This window comes from Vipera berus (assembly GCF_964194415.1).
Source record: "Vipera berus genome assembly, chromosome: 3".
Classification (NCBI taxonomy): Eukaryota; Metazoa; Chordata; class Lepidosauria; order Squamata; family Viperidae; genus Vipera; species Vipera berus.
The window spans coordinates 190,042,880-190,059,291 of NC_138204.1; the positions used below are offsets into that span (position 1 = coordinate 190,042,880).

General features: G+C 36.1%; 1 protein-coding gene across 1 annotated transcript in view; it reads right to left on the minus strand.

Moving 5' to 3' along the window:
* Positions 1-16,412, minus strand: part of RUNX1T1 (RUNX1 partner transcriptional co-repressor 1) — a gene marked incomplete at its 5' end in the record, with an annotated part of 150,994 nt that overhangs the window by 18,520 nt on the left and 116,062 nt on the right. The window contains 2 exon segments of the mRNA XM_081322724.1: positions 1,799-1,867; positions 14,993-15,188. Of these exon segments, the coding sequence (XP_081178850.1) occupies positions 1,799-1,867; positions 14,993-15,188 (265 nt within the window).

Below are 16,412 nucleotides of genomic sequence, written 5' to 3' on the forward strand. Positions count from 1 at the left end.
CCCACAGTAAAAAAAAATGTCAATAAAGGTTATCTTATCTCATCCTCTTTTAAAACATGTTAAGATAAATATTGATATGCCTAGAGAGAAAAATGCTACATTTATGAAACTTAAAACATGTCTTTACTTTACCGTCCCATAAATATTTGGAGGCTATGCAAGTCAAGATTCATTTATTTTGAATATTCAAGGTGAATTACTATTCTGTGTAAGTGGCAATAGGACAATAATTTTTGCTTACGATCAAAGCTGCAGCTTGACTAATTGTATATGCAAATAAGGCAATTTATATTTAAATTATGCATTCCTATTCTACTCCCACCGGCGCACAAAGATCAGCAAAGAGAATTGGTAGGACATTTGCAAGATGTTTGAATATTTATTACCAACTGCAAACATTTTCAGATCCCTTGAAAAAGAAATATATGAAGACAAACTCACAAGTGAAAATCATATTATTGTCTTTACAAACGTTTTTAAAAAGAAGAAATGAACTTGATTACAGGCTCTTTTATGTGTAATTACCAATCAATTTTCTATTTTATAATATTTTGTGTAACCTGAAAAAATTACAAATATTAGTGCTCACCCTTGGAGCCTAGAGTTTTACAGGCATACAGTACTGCAAAACATTACCAAAGTAATAATAATTAAATAAATTAATATTTATCAGAAATGAACCCAAACTTCAGCTGAACATCCTGTATGTCATAGAAATAGTGCAAATAGGCTAATACCAGGGGCATTTGGGGCAACTTTTATGCTAGAAAGAGCACAGGAAGTATCCAACACAAAAGTAGAAATGGGGAGATGTTATAAAGTTTTCTTGGCCTGGCCAAAAAATGAATTCTTTTCATTCACAAAAACCCAGAAACAATTTCATGTGTTGATCCATTCAACAGTGAGAAAATGAGAGATCTCTTCCTTGCAATCAGTTCCACCAAACAACTTCCCAATCCTTGCTTTTGTTTAGTACAAAGGGGAGATATTGCCAGTAGTTCAAGTAACAAGAAGAAATCATGAGGAAGAAAAAAAGGGGAACTCTTTTTGGTTCTGTAATTCCCAATCCTGAAAGCCATTCCTCATCTCACTAGAAAGAGGCAGAAAAATAAGGGGAAAAAATCCCTCTTCCTACTCATTGCTACACTCATTCTTGTATGATAGTAAATAATGGGAGGAGTACTATGGGGAAGGTTTGGGGATGTGGGTGATCAACAATAATTGGTAAAAAAAGATGAGAATACTTCTCTGATCCAGATCATGGACTTTAAAAAAATTCATCCCCCAAAATTAAATTTCTCAACCTTATCATTAAGCATCATTAAGACAGACTAGCATCATTTACCAGGCTAGATTTCCTTTGGATTTAGCCAATGGATTGGATTGCACTCAAGCATATACAAATAGCTTCACACAAAGTCTATAAGTGAAACAAATGATGTAGATTTCCTCATACAACACAATGGCTTTATTAGCAGATATTGCCTGCCAACCACTGGAGTAATGATGTATAAATATCATTAGATTTAGACTTCTCCAGAAGGACAAGTGATATAATCTAGGTATCTTTCTTCTTTTAATATGATATTGATATCCCCTTATCTTCTGACATAGATGCTGTTGTAAAATTATTAAATAAGTAAATAATATTATTAAACTTATTTTAATAATTAGGAATTGAAACTGGTTTATTAGCAATGCCTTTCTTTTTTTTTAAAATTCCTTTAAAAAAATCAAAGCATTAACAAATGCACACAGCTGCCAAACTGCTATGCTCATGTTTTTAAACAATTCTTACCAGCTTTCTTCCAGATCTCCTCTGGCACATATCCAGAAGCAGGCCTATGAAGGAATTCCCGATGTGAGTCTATGAGAACCAGGGGGAGAATAAGAAAAATAAAACAGTACATTTTAAATAATAGTTAAACAGAATTATGTTTTTATAATTCATTCAAGGAATTAAAAGTATAACCTGAATTAAAAGTGAAGAGAGCAATTATATGTTTTTATTCCAAAATTCCTTATGAAATATTTGAAATAACTACTAAATGAATCTGATATAATTGTGTTCTTCACCAATATCCACATTTCTGAAGGCCATTTAAGTGACATTCTTCATAATATATGTGTGTGTGTGTGTATGTATGTGTATATGTATATACACACATATATGTATATATATGTGTATGTAGTTATATGTATGTATGTATACATATACATACATATATGCATATGTATATATGTATATATATATATGTGTATTTATGTGTATATATGTGTGTATGAGTGTGTATACACACACATAGAAACACACACATACATACACACACACACACACACACACACACACACACACACGTTAGACAGATTTTTGAAAAGTAAGAAAAAGTACCAATATGACTGAAAAATCTATGTTAGGGAAAAACTAGTATTAGTCACTGAAATGCACCCTAAGTTACAACTTAATAACAGCAAATATTTTTCTTTAACTTACTTCATAATGGATTACTGATGCCATTGTAAGATATAGAAAAAGCAATTTGTGACCACAAAATAAAAATGGCAGTCAAGATTTCTCATTCTAGAAAATGAGGGAAAGTTAATTATAATGGCAACCTTTTAATTTATAATTGTGGCAAACAAATTGAACATCTATGGGATTGTCTCAACAGTTGTTCTCTACTAAAGAAATCATTATTGCTGGCTAGGTATAAAAGGAATCTGCTTTGTGACTTGTGAACCTTAGGAGAAGACTTACTGCCAATGTAACAACTGTCCTTGCCAGTGCTGTTTGCAGGATCAGGACCACAGAGAACACCCCTAGTCTTTCTGTATCAAGGCTGCAGCATCCAACTGTGAATATGAAAGGATTATTGTTCTTTAGGAAAAGAACTGCCCTTCATATTTGCAGGAGCACCAAAGGCTTGTCCAGGTGGAACACCTCAGTATAAAGGTTGAATGGCCAGTTCTCCGGCTTTGAAAGAATTATTGCCCATTTCAGGTTTCTTGACAAGAATTTGGGGGAAAAGGGGTAATTCTCAGATGCTACTCTTGATACAGCTTGACAAAGTCCATAGATTCAAATTCACTGGCTCAGACACACAGTATGGTAGATAAGAATATTTCCTGCACAGTAGATGCAAATGCCTAAAATGGTTGAATGCTTTTTGTTAGCATAAAGAGGTAATTCCCTATTTTATCCATTGTATATAATTTGAGAATCCTTCAAGCTGGATCAGACCAGGAAACTGGCTCAACAAGTTTCAATGGAACTATAGTTTATTAGTAACAGAATCTTGAAAGCCTGACCCTCTCTCTTGTATTCCAGGAAGTTAGGGTGGAGCTAATTTGAATTTCCTCCTCATGTTTTGTTTCCCAATCTTAAGAGTGTTTTTGTAACCTTCTCTGCATACTTTCTCCAGGTCATCTCTGTATTTCTCTACAGGAAACCTCTTTTTCTTGCTTTTCCCAGTTGCTCTGCCCTGTGTTTTTGATCTTAAAACTGAGTGGATTTAGATTGTTGATATAACTGACAAGTCTGCTCTGAGAAATTCTAGCTTTCAACCTAACTTTTGCTCCCTGAAATGGTGGTTTTGCCATTAGTAGGCTTGCTGATAAGGGCGTGACCATTAAAATGGTTCTTTTGACATCCCTTAAAGTAGAGAACTCTATTTTCATGTACAAGTATTGGAGAAGAGTTGGGATTATAATTGGGATGAATTTCCAAATGTTACTGGCCTTACTAAATTATGGTTTGCTGGAATGAGTTGATTAGGCAGAAAACAAAATTTTAAATAGTAACTGGTAAGGCATTGCAATTTGGCTGTTACAGTTATTGGAAAGTTTATGGGTTTAGAGATCTCAGTTATGATTCACTTTTTGATGATACAATCTTGTGTATCTAATCAGTAGTAGATTCTGGAGTACTGGATTCCTGCACCAAGCAGGGAATTGGATTGCATGATCCAACTCTTGATTTTAAATTGTGCTTGACTCCTTAATGAAATACTTAATCTTGCCTCTTTTGTTCAATGCTATCTTTATCTTTTGCCCTTATAGAAGATTATAAGGTCTGCTCCTTGTACTTTTACTTATGCATGCTTTCTTGGCTGCTTTTGGACTGTTTTGATTTAGATCTGGACCTTTGTGGAAGTCTTATTTTCTTTTATCCCTTGTGGTTGCAGCCTTCAGGCCTAAAGGTTAAAAGATGAGAGGGATGAAATCAGGACTGACATGTTCTTGTGGTGAAAGCTCATGTCCTGAATATATCGTGGTTACTGTATTTTTGGGAGATACATTCTTTTTTGCAGCCTTTTTCAGTCTTCTTTTGTAGCTTAAGGTTGTAGCTCGATCTGGATTCTATCAAACATGCATTTAATGCTATGTTCTATTCAGTTAAAGGAAGATATTTATATTTTATTTCTTATCTTTTTCAATCCTTTAGTAATCTTTTTTGTAACTTACATCTTTAGAATATATCTCTGCTTTTGTAGTTATGGTTAGGGTTATTTAAACAAACCTGTTATTCAGCAGAAAGGAATACTTTTCTTGTGTATGTTCAAGGTTAACCATATACATCATTATTTTTAGATCAATCACAAATATTGCCACATCATCATAATCATTATTATCATGGTCATTGTTAATAATATGCACTGATATATTTTGGAGAGAAGGGATTCCCTTCCTCTGTGGATATTAAGTGGAATAATCAGCCCAATATGCATAGTCTGTACATCTTTTATCTATAGCTGGGATGTTAAACTGCCGGCCCATGGGCCGGTTTCATCATACCAAAACCGCACCCACCCCATTGCCTGCAATGCAAAAAGAGTCGTGATACATTGTGACACGTCACATGACATGGCGAGTTTGACACCTGTGATCTATAGCTATTTGAAACAAGACTTCATAAACCTAATCCTGAATAAACCCTAGCATGGGACTTATAGGGGACTGGAGGCTAAAACATATGAAGAACAGTTGCAGGAACTGAGTATGTCTAGTTTAATGAAAAGAAAGTGACATAATAGCAGTGTTCCAATATCTGCCACAAAGAAGAGGAGTCAACTTATTTTCTAAAATACCTGAAGGCAGGACATGAAGCAATAGATGGAAACTAATCAAGGAGAGAACCAACCTAGAACTAAAGATAAATTTCCTGACAGAACAATTAATCAGTGGAATGACTTGCCTCTATAAGTTGTGAGTGCTCCAATCCTGGACGCTTTTAAGAAGAGATTGGACAGCAATTTGTCTGAAATAGCATAGGGCAGGGGTGTCAAACTGCCGGCCTGTGGGCCGGACATGTCATCCAGAAGCCGTGCCCACCCCATTGCCGGCAATGGCAAAAAGGCTCCAATACGTTGCGTGATGTCATGTGATGTCGCAAGTTTGACATGTCTGGTATAGGGTTTCCTGCTTGAGCAGGGGACTGAATTAGAAGACATCCAAGGTCCCTTCCAACTTTGTTGTTCTATGTTTTTCTGTATTATTAATCAGTATATACTTACTAAAATGACCTTTGTCTCTCTCTCTCTTGCTGAATATTCATGAATATTCTGCAACTGTGTTCAACACTTGCACCTATTTCCTAATGGAAGGTGATTAAAACTACAGCTAAAAGGCAGTTGGCAGAAATAATTAAATTAATTCCTACACAAAAGAGGGCCACACTAAGATTGCCTAATTAGCAGTGGTTAAGGATTTCATTTTGGCTATGATAATCAAGGACTTTTCCTGTTATTTGGCCCAAATCACCCAGTAGGACATATACTATATTTCATATTCAGTTTGAGATGGTGATGAGAAAATACACAGATACTCTTCAGTCAGTTTGCTGTTGGTGGCCACCAGTATGAGTGTGTGTGTGTGTGTTAAAGATCAGTCAAGAGAATCCAATCAAAGGGCTGAATCCAGATGATTCCTGAATGTACTTGAGGACTTGTCTATCTTATGTTAGCAATGCCATTGAAATCTTGGTAAATTTGTGTAACACGAAAATATGCAACATAAGGGTAGTCCTTGACTTACAACCTTGACTTATAAATTACAACTGAAAATTACACTGAAAGAAGTGATTTACAACCAGCCCCCATGCTTAAAACTGTCATAGCATCCTCATAGTCATGTGGTAAAAATTTGGATGCTTAGCAACTAACATGTATTTATGATGTTTGAGACATCCTGGGGTCATGTGATCATCATTTGTGACCTTCCCAACTGATTCCCGGAAAGCAAAATAAATGGGAGAAGCCAGATTTGCCTAATAACCTTGCAGAGATTAGCTTAAAGATCATAAAATTTAACATGACTCACTTAACAAACATCCTGCTTAGCAACAGAAATTTTGGTCTCAATTGTGGTCATAAGTCGTGGCCTGGGCAACAAAAAATTAGCGACCGGTTCTAGTGAAATAGTATGAACTGGTTGAATCCCACCACTGTTTTAAGCGCTCTTTTTCTTGAAGCAAGTGGCATCTTTGTGGAGACATTGGAAATATCAATAAAGTGCTATTTAGACTGCTGGGCTCAAAAATATTTTTAAATAATCCAGGACACTGATCCTATATGACAAAATGAAACCAAGTACAGTTCAGTGTAAAGAAACTAACGCAAACTATGAAAAAGCCCCAAACCATAACAAAACATTTTAAAACTAACTGCTTGCTATTAAAATACAAAATCCATAACTAGAGTTTAAAATCAATGAAACTATGCTGAGTAATGTAACCTTTGGATGCTAACAGACAGGTAACATTACTAGGAATTATGGAACCCTAGAATAAATATTTTCTGTTAGCCAGAAAAGAGCAGAAGCCATCCAATGCAGCTATGGTTTTCACTACAGAGTGACCTTTTGATATGCTATAAAAACTAGAACAAAATGCTGTATTGATTTGTTTAGGTATGTAACAGTCAAAACTAAATGGAATTCAGTGATATCATTCACTGGATTGCCAACTAATTGGTTCAATTTCCAGGCACGAAGATCAATCATGCTCATATTCCAACCCATAATTCTTATAGATAATGAAGCCAAGACACTGTTAGAAAGATTAAAAACAAGATCTATGAAAGACTTCCACATGGCTTTTAATTTTCTTTTCTGGAGAAGAAAGTATGGTATAATATATGCTGAAAATAAGAAACATACTTCCACATTTCAACAATAATTTTAAAAGTGGTTGCGATGAAGCTAGCCCAGAGGACTTAGTGTTTTCAGAGACAAATATCTCCATAATTCTAGAACAAAAAGTATACAAAGCTTCTAATTTTTTTTATACCATATCACTCATCTAATGAAAGAGTTATAAGATTTGAAAATAGAGGAGGAAAATGGTCCAGACTTATTTCCTTGAGAATCTTGTTGATGTTTTGCAAAGTGAAGACCATTATATTTTGTTTGCTGGCTGAAATAATAAATATTTTAGAAAAAGAGTGTCCCACTTTCATTGTTAATATACCATTCCTAAAAAAAATGTGGGTAGCCTGGGATAAGATAGCTTCATCTGGAACCATTCCAAATCTATTTGATATGTGTTATGTCAACTGAGATATTATCAGTCAGTCTGTATCACTTTTCCCAAATTTCAAAGTCCTCAACCATCACTTCATTCCATCACATTTTTTTACTATTCTGAGGTTATTTATTCCCATGTTATGTTTACTTTTCCTCCAAGAACTCATAATATCATACATAGTATCATTTCCTCTATTTTTGCCCCATAATAATCTGTCAAGTAGGCTAGCCAGAGAGAACCTAATAAAAGGAATTTGTATACATTCAAGACATTTCTTAGAAATAATTATTTAACCAGATTTGTAAATCAAATAATATCAGATAATCTACATTTTACCTACTTTGTCCAAAAGAATTTCACAGAGCATTCTGTCAAATGCTTTGTTGTAATCAACACTGATTCAATCAAAAGAGATATAGTTGACTAATTCTTACAAACAGCCCTTGTATCTCATAATCACTTATCTTTTTCTAGATGTGAGCTAGCTAATTTATATTCTGTTTTAAAATTTTGTCCAATATCAACATTCATTGACTGGTGTAAAATTTCTCGGATCCATTCTTTTAATTTTTTTTAAGTGATAAATTTGTTTCTATTCTATTTCCTGAAAATAGGTGATGGCATTGAAACAACCCTGACAAAATTCTTCTATACCTGAAATGTAGCTTTTTATAAACAGAACAGTAAAAGCATCACTTGGATATTAAGTTTTACTTTGCAAGTGATAATAGGTTAATCACACTTTTAGAGAATGAAAGGAACTCATTGATTTTTTTCCCCTAACTACTAGATCAACACGTATCAGTTCAGAGCTGTAAGAAAACAGAAAACCATAACAGCAAAATGAAATATGCCTCAAACTATGATGGATTTGGTATACCATATGCAATGAATACCATTAACCAATTATTTTACTCAGTTCACAAGATCCTTACAAATTAAGATGACATGTCCTATTGTCAAAGTAATATAAAGCAGCTTAATCAACCTTGAGAACAGGAAAGTCTATAATCCTGTTAGTAGGAAGTACTTTGGAATTCAGCAAATCATATGGGAATTCGATGCAACAGAAATCACCAGTGTTGTAAGCATGGAAAGAGAAAATGTAGATTGACAGCTAAAAGAAACTGACAATTTGATAAAAGAAACTCTAACTTGTTACATTTATCCCAATTCCTTGAGCTTTTTCATAGAAAAAGAATATAGTTCTATTCATATTTGTGTAACTATTATTAGGAAATTATTACATTGGGGTAAGATGGAAGTAATGGGGGAATTCTTTGAATAATAGTAAAAAATGCAGCTAGAACTTGGATTCTCATTTTGCATTTGGTCTATCTGACCTTGTAAAATATGAGGCAAGAATAATCAATAGTCTTGCAACATACAAAATGGCATTTGATGTAAGGTTAGCTAAGGAGCTGCATTGTCTCTCTCTTATCCAAAGATCACATTTGGATAGTGATGATGCTTGCTTTTCAACAGTTGTGAAAAATGTCAACAAATGAAACTGAGATAGATCTGACATAGAAATAAGCCACCTTAACATACTGTATGTCAGGCCCCAAACCAAGAAAGAAGACTCATGATGGTTCTTCCCAACTGAATTCTTTATTGCTTCACATCTACAGACAAAATCTTGCCAGACTAAGAACTACTATCTGCATCTACAATGTACTCTCACATAATATCTAGACTGAGTTGCATCTCATACCTCTGGAATATACCTCCTCTCTCCTGCAAATCCTCTTCTTTCCTACATTCCATCACACTGTGTTGTGTTTTCATTCTTGGGTAGCCTTTAATGAAATTGGGCCTAAAATACACCAATCTTGCTCTTATTTACAGGTCTAGAAAAATAAATATAAATGAAGAACTTCCTTAATCACAAAAGGTACCTCGTTCTTTTTAAAGAAGTATGGCACATCTTGTGGGTTGTCCTTGAGCAAGTAAATCTGTTTCTTCGACAGAAATTTACACAGTAGCAAAAAAAATATCTGTTGCTAGAAATTTCATATGGACAAAACAGGATCAGGGTAGAATTTTTTAAAGCTGAGCAAGGATTCTGTACTGCTGACTGATATAGCAATAGCACTTAAGACTTATATACCACTTCATAGTGCTTTACAGCACTTTCTGAGCAGTTTACAGGATCAACATATTGCCTCCAACAATCTGGGTCATTTAAATGACCTCGAAAGAATGGAAGGATGAGTCAACCATGAGCTGGTCAGAATCAAATTCCTGACAGTGAGCAGTGAGTTAGCCAGCAATACTGCATTCTAACCATGGCTCAGGATACAGTATATGCATTTTAACCATTTAAATAAATCATCCAGCCACTGATCAAGTTCTGTCCTAGAAACCAGCAAGAGGTAGGAGGCATGGCTCTTTTATGGACTATATCTTTCAAAAGTAGATAGTCTAAGATCAATCCATGTATCTCTAGCTAAGAATGTAAAGATACCCATCTGAAGCATTGTGTATTTGGAATTTTACAGAAACCTTCACTGGTAGTGTATTTTATGTGATATAGTAAATGGAATTCCTTGTTAAGAGGATGAAAATTAAATACTGTTCAAAATATAATTCAGGTAGTTCTTGACTTACAACTGTTTTTAGAGATCATTCAGTTACAAAGGACCTCCCTAGGGTATGTACAACCTGGTTCTGAAATTCAAATGGTTATCCCCTCAATCATGTGATCGAAGTTTCAGCTCTCAGCAACTGGCCAGCATTTACAGCCATTTGCAGCATCCCATGGTCATGTGACCATGTTTTATGGCAAGATCAGACCATTGCAAACCACTAATGACTGTACTGTTCGCTTACTGATTGTCACAAAAAATAAGCGGTAAAATCAGGTCAATCATGTGGGTGACCCAATTTATGACTGTCACAACTTATAACCATGAAGGGCAGGTTCCATTATGATCATAAATTGCAGGCTACCTATATATCCTTCTGCAAAATAAATAATAAAATAAATTATTTACATGTAATTTTACAGATACATATCCTATCAAGTGGATAGATAATGTGAAACTTGTCTGATATTTCTATACATATACAAATTATTCAAGACTAAGGTAATTGTACTCATCTTCAAACAAATTTTTAAGTATTTCTTACAAATAGTTTATGGTAAGTGTATATGCCAGTTTGGTGTAGTGATTGATGTGTTGGTCTAGAAACCAGGAAACTGAGTTCTTATGCCACTTTAGGCATGACAGCCAGATGGATGACTTTTCACCAGACATTCCTTCTCAGCCCAACCAGTGTTCTTGTGGTGGGCAATAATAAGCAGGAGATAAAAGTATTAAGTAAGGGACGTGGTGGCTCAGTGGGTTAGGATGCTGAGCCTGTCGATCAGAAGGTCGGCAGTTTGGTGGGTTGAATCCCGAGTGCCGCATAACAGAGTGAGCGCCTGTTACTCGTCCCAGCTTCTGCCAACCTAGCAGTTCGAAAGCGCGTAAAAATGCAAGTAGAAAAATAGGGACCACTACGGTGGGAAGGTAACAGCTTCCATGTGCCTTTGGCGTCTAGTCATGCTGGCCACATGACCACGGAAACATCCTCGGACAAACACTGGCTCTTCGGCTCTGAAACGGAGAAGAGCACCGGCCCCTAGAGTTGGAAACGACTAGCACACATGTGCAGGGGAACCTTTACCTTTACCTAAAAGTATTAGTTATGTTTATCACCTTGGGTATTTTATAAAAGAGTAAAAGCCAGATATAAATAAATAGAATATGCAAATATAAATAAGTGTATACAAATTTCAAAAAAGTTGTTTAGATTATATAAATTTAAATGTAAGAAAAAAATCTCCCAAAAATAATGCAAATAACATTACAATTATTGATTCTTATCATTGCAACAGTATATAAAGTAATAAATCAATAAAATATGTTTTTTGGGGGGAGAGGTATTTTAAACTGTGACTCTGTGCTAATGCTATTTCTTTCAACAACAGTTCTCCAAGGTCTCAGGCAGAGATACTGTATATCTTAACACTCATAAATTAGTTTTAACTGTAGATGCCCACAATTCGGCATGCATCTTATCACACACCATTTCTTATTATTAGAAAGGTTATAAGCCAGTGTAGCGACTAACATATGTATGCTTGCTATTTCACCTGGTGCAAAGGTTGCAGAGAATTTTGTATTAAAGTCATTATTATAAACTTGAAAATGAATAGATTATAGCTATAATTGAAACTGTTCTACAGAATGGGTACCGATATAAATCCTAAAGTGGGGAGGGGGAGACACAAAGGCATAACAGATGGCCCTCTTTTCCTCCAACCATAGCTACTGGAGATGACAAGCTGGTAATTTTTACTGGGTGGTTTAGCTCATTAAAAATGACAAAGGGGATTTGTGACATTTACAACATACAGAAAAATGCAGTGTATGTTCTTTGTGATACAATATTTTTTAAAAACATGCCATTAAATGTGGGATAGCACCTATATTGATGAAGTTCTTATCTTGCCTTATATGCAACTCATCAATTGTTGACTATTTTCATTATGAACTAGAAACACACAGCCATGATATTGTTCTTCTTTTATTAAATTCTATAATTTATAAGACAATCTACTTCATTTTTGTCATACTTTGTTTCAAAGAGAAGCTGCAAGTGAAAGGCATGTGCTTGAAAGGTTTTTAATATACTGTACTTTCAAGAAATACCAATGTAGAATCAGAACACTAGTTCTTTTGTGTATCAAGTTATAATGATTTACTAGCCCTTTTCTTTTCTTACCCCTAGAGAATCCCTATAGCCTAATCCAAGTGAATGCATAGAGCTAAATATTGTATTTCAATAATCCTCCACCCTCTTTTTAATGTGTTATTTTAAATAAAGATAACCATTTTATAGATACAAAATTGTAAAATAACAACAACAACAACAACAACAACAACAACAACAACAACAACAACAATAGTATGGTAGCTGATGCAGTACAACAGCATCTAGTTGAAAACAATCTCTTTCCACCCGAGCAGAAAGGAAACCACCCCAATAGCAGAGGAACAAAAGATCAACTCCTAATAGACAAAATGATCTTGGAAAACTGCAAGAAAAGGAAGACCAACCTGAATGTGCCATGGATTGACTACAAAAAGGCATTTGACTCTCTGCCACATGACTGGATAATCAAGTGCCTAGAAATAACAGGAGTCAGTAGAAACATCAGAAAATTTGTGCAAAGATCGATGGCACAGTGGAAGACACAGTTGCAGGTCAATGGTGAAAGACAGAGAGGGTAATATCAAGAGAGGAATATTTCAAGAAGATTCATTATCACCACTACTATTTGTTATTGCACTGTTTCCTCTGTCAACAATACTGAGTAACTCAGGACATGGCTATGAAACATCAAAAACACCTGCCAGATTATCCCACCTCCTTTACATGGATGATCTGAAGCTGTATGGAAAAACATCATCTGAAATAGAATCGCTGCTGAACATTGTCCATATATATAGCCAAGATATTGCAATGGAGTTTGGCTTGGACAAATGTGCCACACTTACTCTCAAACAAAGAAAAATAGTGAAAACTGAAGGAATAAAGATGCCCCAAGAAAACAACATTAAGAATAAGGATGAGGAAGATTACTACAGTACAAATACTTGGGTATCCTTCAAGCTGACAACATCAAGCACACTGAAGCCAAGAAAAAGATTAGAGGTGAATACATCAAGAGAGTGAAGAAGATCTTAAAGTCCAAGCTCAATGGAAGAAATACCGTGAAGGCAATCAAAACCTGGGCAATTCCAGTCACTAGATACATAGCTGGAATAGTGGACTGGATTCAAGCAGAACTAAAAACAATGGATAGAAAGACCAGAAAAATAATGACAATGAATCATGCCTTTCATCCACGCAGTGACATTGACAGACTCTATCTACCAAGGCAAATAGGTGGACGTGGAATGCTGCAAGTACATCAGATGGTTGAAGAAGAAAAAATGGCTTTGGAAGAATATCTGAAGGACAGTGATGAAGATGCACTGAAATTAGTATATCAGGAAGGCTTACTGACTACTGGAGAGACCAAACTGGCCTACAAGAAAGACCAAATGAAGAACAGAATAGAGGCATGGGAAGACAAAGCATTACATGAACACTACATTGAAAAAATAGCTGGGAAAGCAGATAATAACACGACCTGGCAATGGCTAAGAGCAGGAAAGTTGAAGAAAGAGACTGAGGGACTAATTCTGGCTGCACAAGACAAAGCATTAACGACAAATGCATACAAAATTGAGAAGACAGCAACAGACAGTAAGTGCCGCCCATGCAAAGAAGCTGAAGAAACAGTGGACCACCTGGTAAGCTGCTGCAAGAAGATCGCACAGACTGACTACAAGCAGTGGCATGACAAAGTAGCAACAATGGTGCATTGGAAGATCTGCAAGAAATATCATTTGCCTGTAAGTAAAAACTGGTGGGATCATAAAATAGAGAAAGTCATAGAAAATGATAAAGTTAAACTGTTCTGGGACTTTAGAATTCAAACAGAGAAGCACTTTCAACATAACACCCCAGACTTAACAATTGTCGATAAGAAACACAAAAAAGTCTGGATAGTGGACATGGCAGTGCCTGGAGACAGCAGAATAGACAAGAAAGAACTGTAGAAGATAACAAAATACAAAGACCTACAAATAGAAATAGAAAGACTGTGGCAAAGGCAAGCAAGGGTAGTACCAATAGTAATAGGCACCTTGGGTACAATCCCAAAACAACTGGAACACCACTTGAACACCACTGGCATTGACAAATTTGCCATTAGTCAATTGCAAAAGGTGGCCTTACTAGGTACTGCTTCCATCCGGCGACGTTATCTATAATACCATCAAACATCCACATCTGCCTATCCCAGGCCCTTGGTAAGGATTTGATAGTTAGAAAAAAATGCCAAATCCAGTCTGAACATCTGGCTGACTGCGATGATCAATGATAATGATAATGAATAATATTAATGATGATGATGATGATGATGATGTTGGAAGGGACCTTGGAGGTCATCTAGTCCAACCTCCTGCTCAGGCAGGAAACCCTATGCCATTTCAGACAAATGGATGTCCAGTCTCTTCCTAAAAACTTCCAGTGTTGGAGCATTCACTACTTCTGGAGGCAGGTTGTTCCACTGGTTAATTGTTCTAACTGTCAGGAAGTTTCTCCTTAGTTCTAGGTTGCTTCTCTCTCTTTGATTGGTTTCCATCCATTGCTTCTTATCCTGCTTTGGAGAATAGCTTGATTCCCTCTTCTTTGTGGCAACCCCTGAGATATTGGAACACTGCTATCCTGTGTCCCCTCATCCTTCTCTTCATTAAACTAGACATACAGTACCCAAATGACCAATATTAAAAAAGAAAGATGCAAGTTCATTAACACAGCAACATAAAAGTGTTCAAAGGTGTTTCTGAATGGTTAAAGACACCATACCTAAAGGGATGGGATCGGGGTTCACTGGACTCTGCTGCCTGGAATGATTGCTACCGTTGCCTTTTTTTAAATCTTCTGCATCGCTGTACCGCCGTATCCAGTAATTAAGTTCTTCCCGATCAGCTTCTTGACATCGTCGTAGCACAGTGAGAGATCGCCTTGTTTTTTCTACCATGTCCATGATGCAGTTTAAGAGCTAGATGTCAAAAAGGGAAAGGGAATGATGAAACATTAATGTTTATTTGATGTATATTCTGCCCTGTAAGACCCAGATTCTGTACAGCAGGATCACACTTTAGTGGTCCTCTGCATAAAAGAGCCAAATGGACTCCCACCATCCACTACTGTCTTGTTTTTCCAATAGGACATGCTATTTAATTTTCACCGCTGACTGCCACACAAACAGACTGCATTTTCTAGGTGAACTGTGGCGCTGCTGAATGAGAACTAAGCTGGCTCACAGTTCCACTCTATTTGGGTGGCTGATTATGTTTGAGTACCCAGAACACAGTATCCAATCTGACATTAACAAAGCAGTACAGTGGATTTCAGCCAATTTAATCTGGTGGTCAGCCAGCACAGACCACGTCCAACTGTTAGTCCAGGTCATTTCCCATTCAGAAGGGCCATTAGCAATATTTACTGGGGGTGGAGTGAGGACAAGTGAAAGAAGCCACTGCAGCTTCTGTTGCAGAAGCACTGCATCTGTTATACAGTAGCATCTACTATACAGGGCTCAATGGTGAAGTTAGCTAGGAGTTCCAACTTTTTCTGCAGTAATGACAATGTTGAGAAGGTGTAAGACAGAAACACTGGCATAAAGGGAGAGATGAAGGATAACAGTTCCACACAGCTATTGCCGTGTGCTCTGAATCTTCTTCCTCCCAATGCTGTCTTAGGGATCTATTTCCAATTTCAATTTTTCTAATCAAGCGTGCAAAGGAAATAAAGCACTCAACCCATGGACACCCTATTTTTTTATTTCCAAAGAATGTGCAGGAGGGCTATCTCTTATACATAAAACTCCAACTCTTCTTTAAGCATATTAGTTACCATTTATATTTAAATAAGATCTGGAGGAGAGGAAATCCTAGCACCCAGACTCAACATTTTTGGCCATTCTCCAGCCATGGTAGGTCCTTATACTATATTTACTACTGGTTTTCAAAGGAACCTTCAACAATTTAAATGTATGCTACAAATATTTGTTTTCATGCTGATTCTGGGAAAACTGCTAGGCTCATTTATCATGGGCTGGCTCAGGGAAATAGTTTTAAGGATAAGGGATAATTTGAGTCCAGTTATTTTAGATCCAGTTGGACATCTTAATGACTGTTTCAGGAATTGGCAATTCAACAATAGCATTCACCTGATTGCCAAGCAGAGCTCATTCCATATAATGTAAATAATAATATTTTTA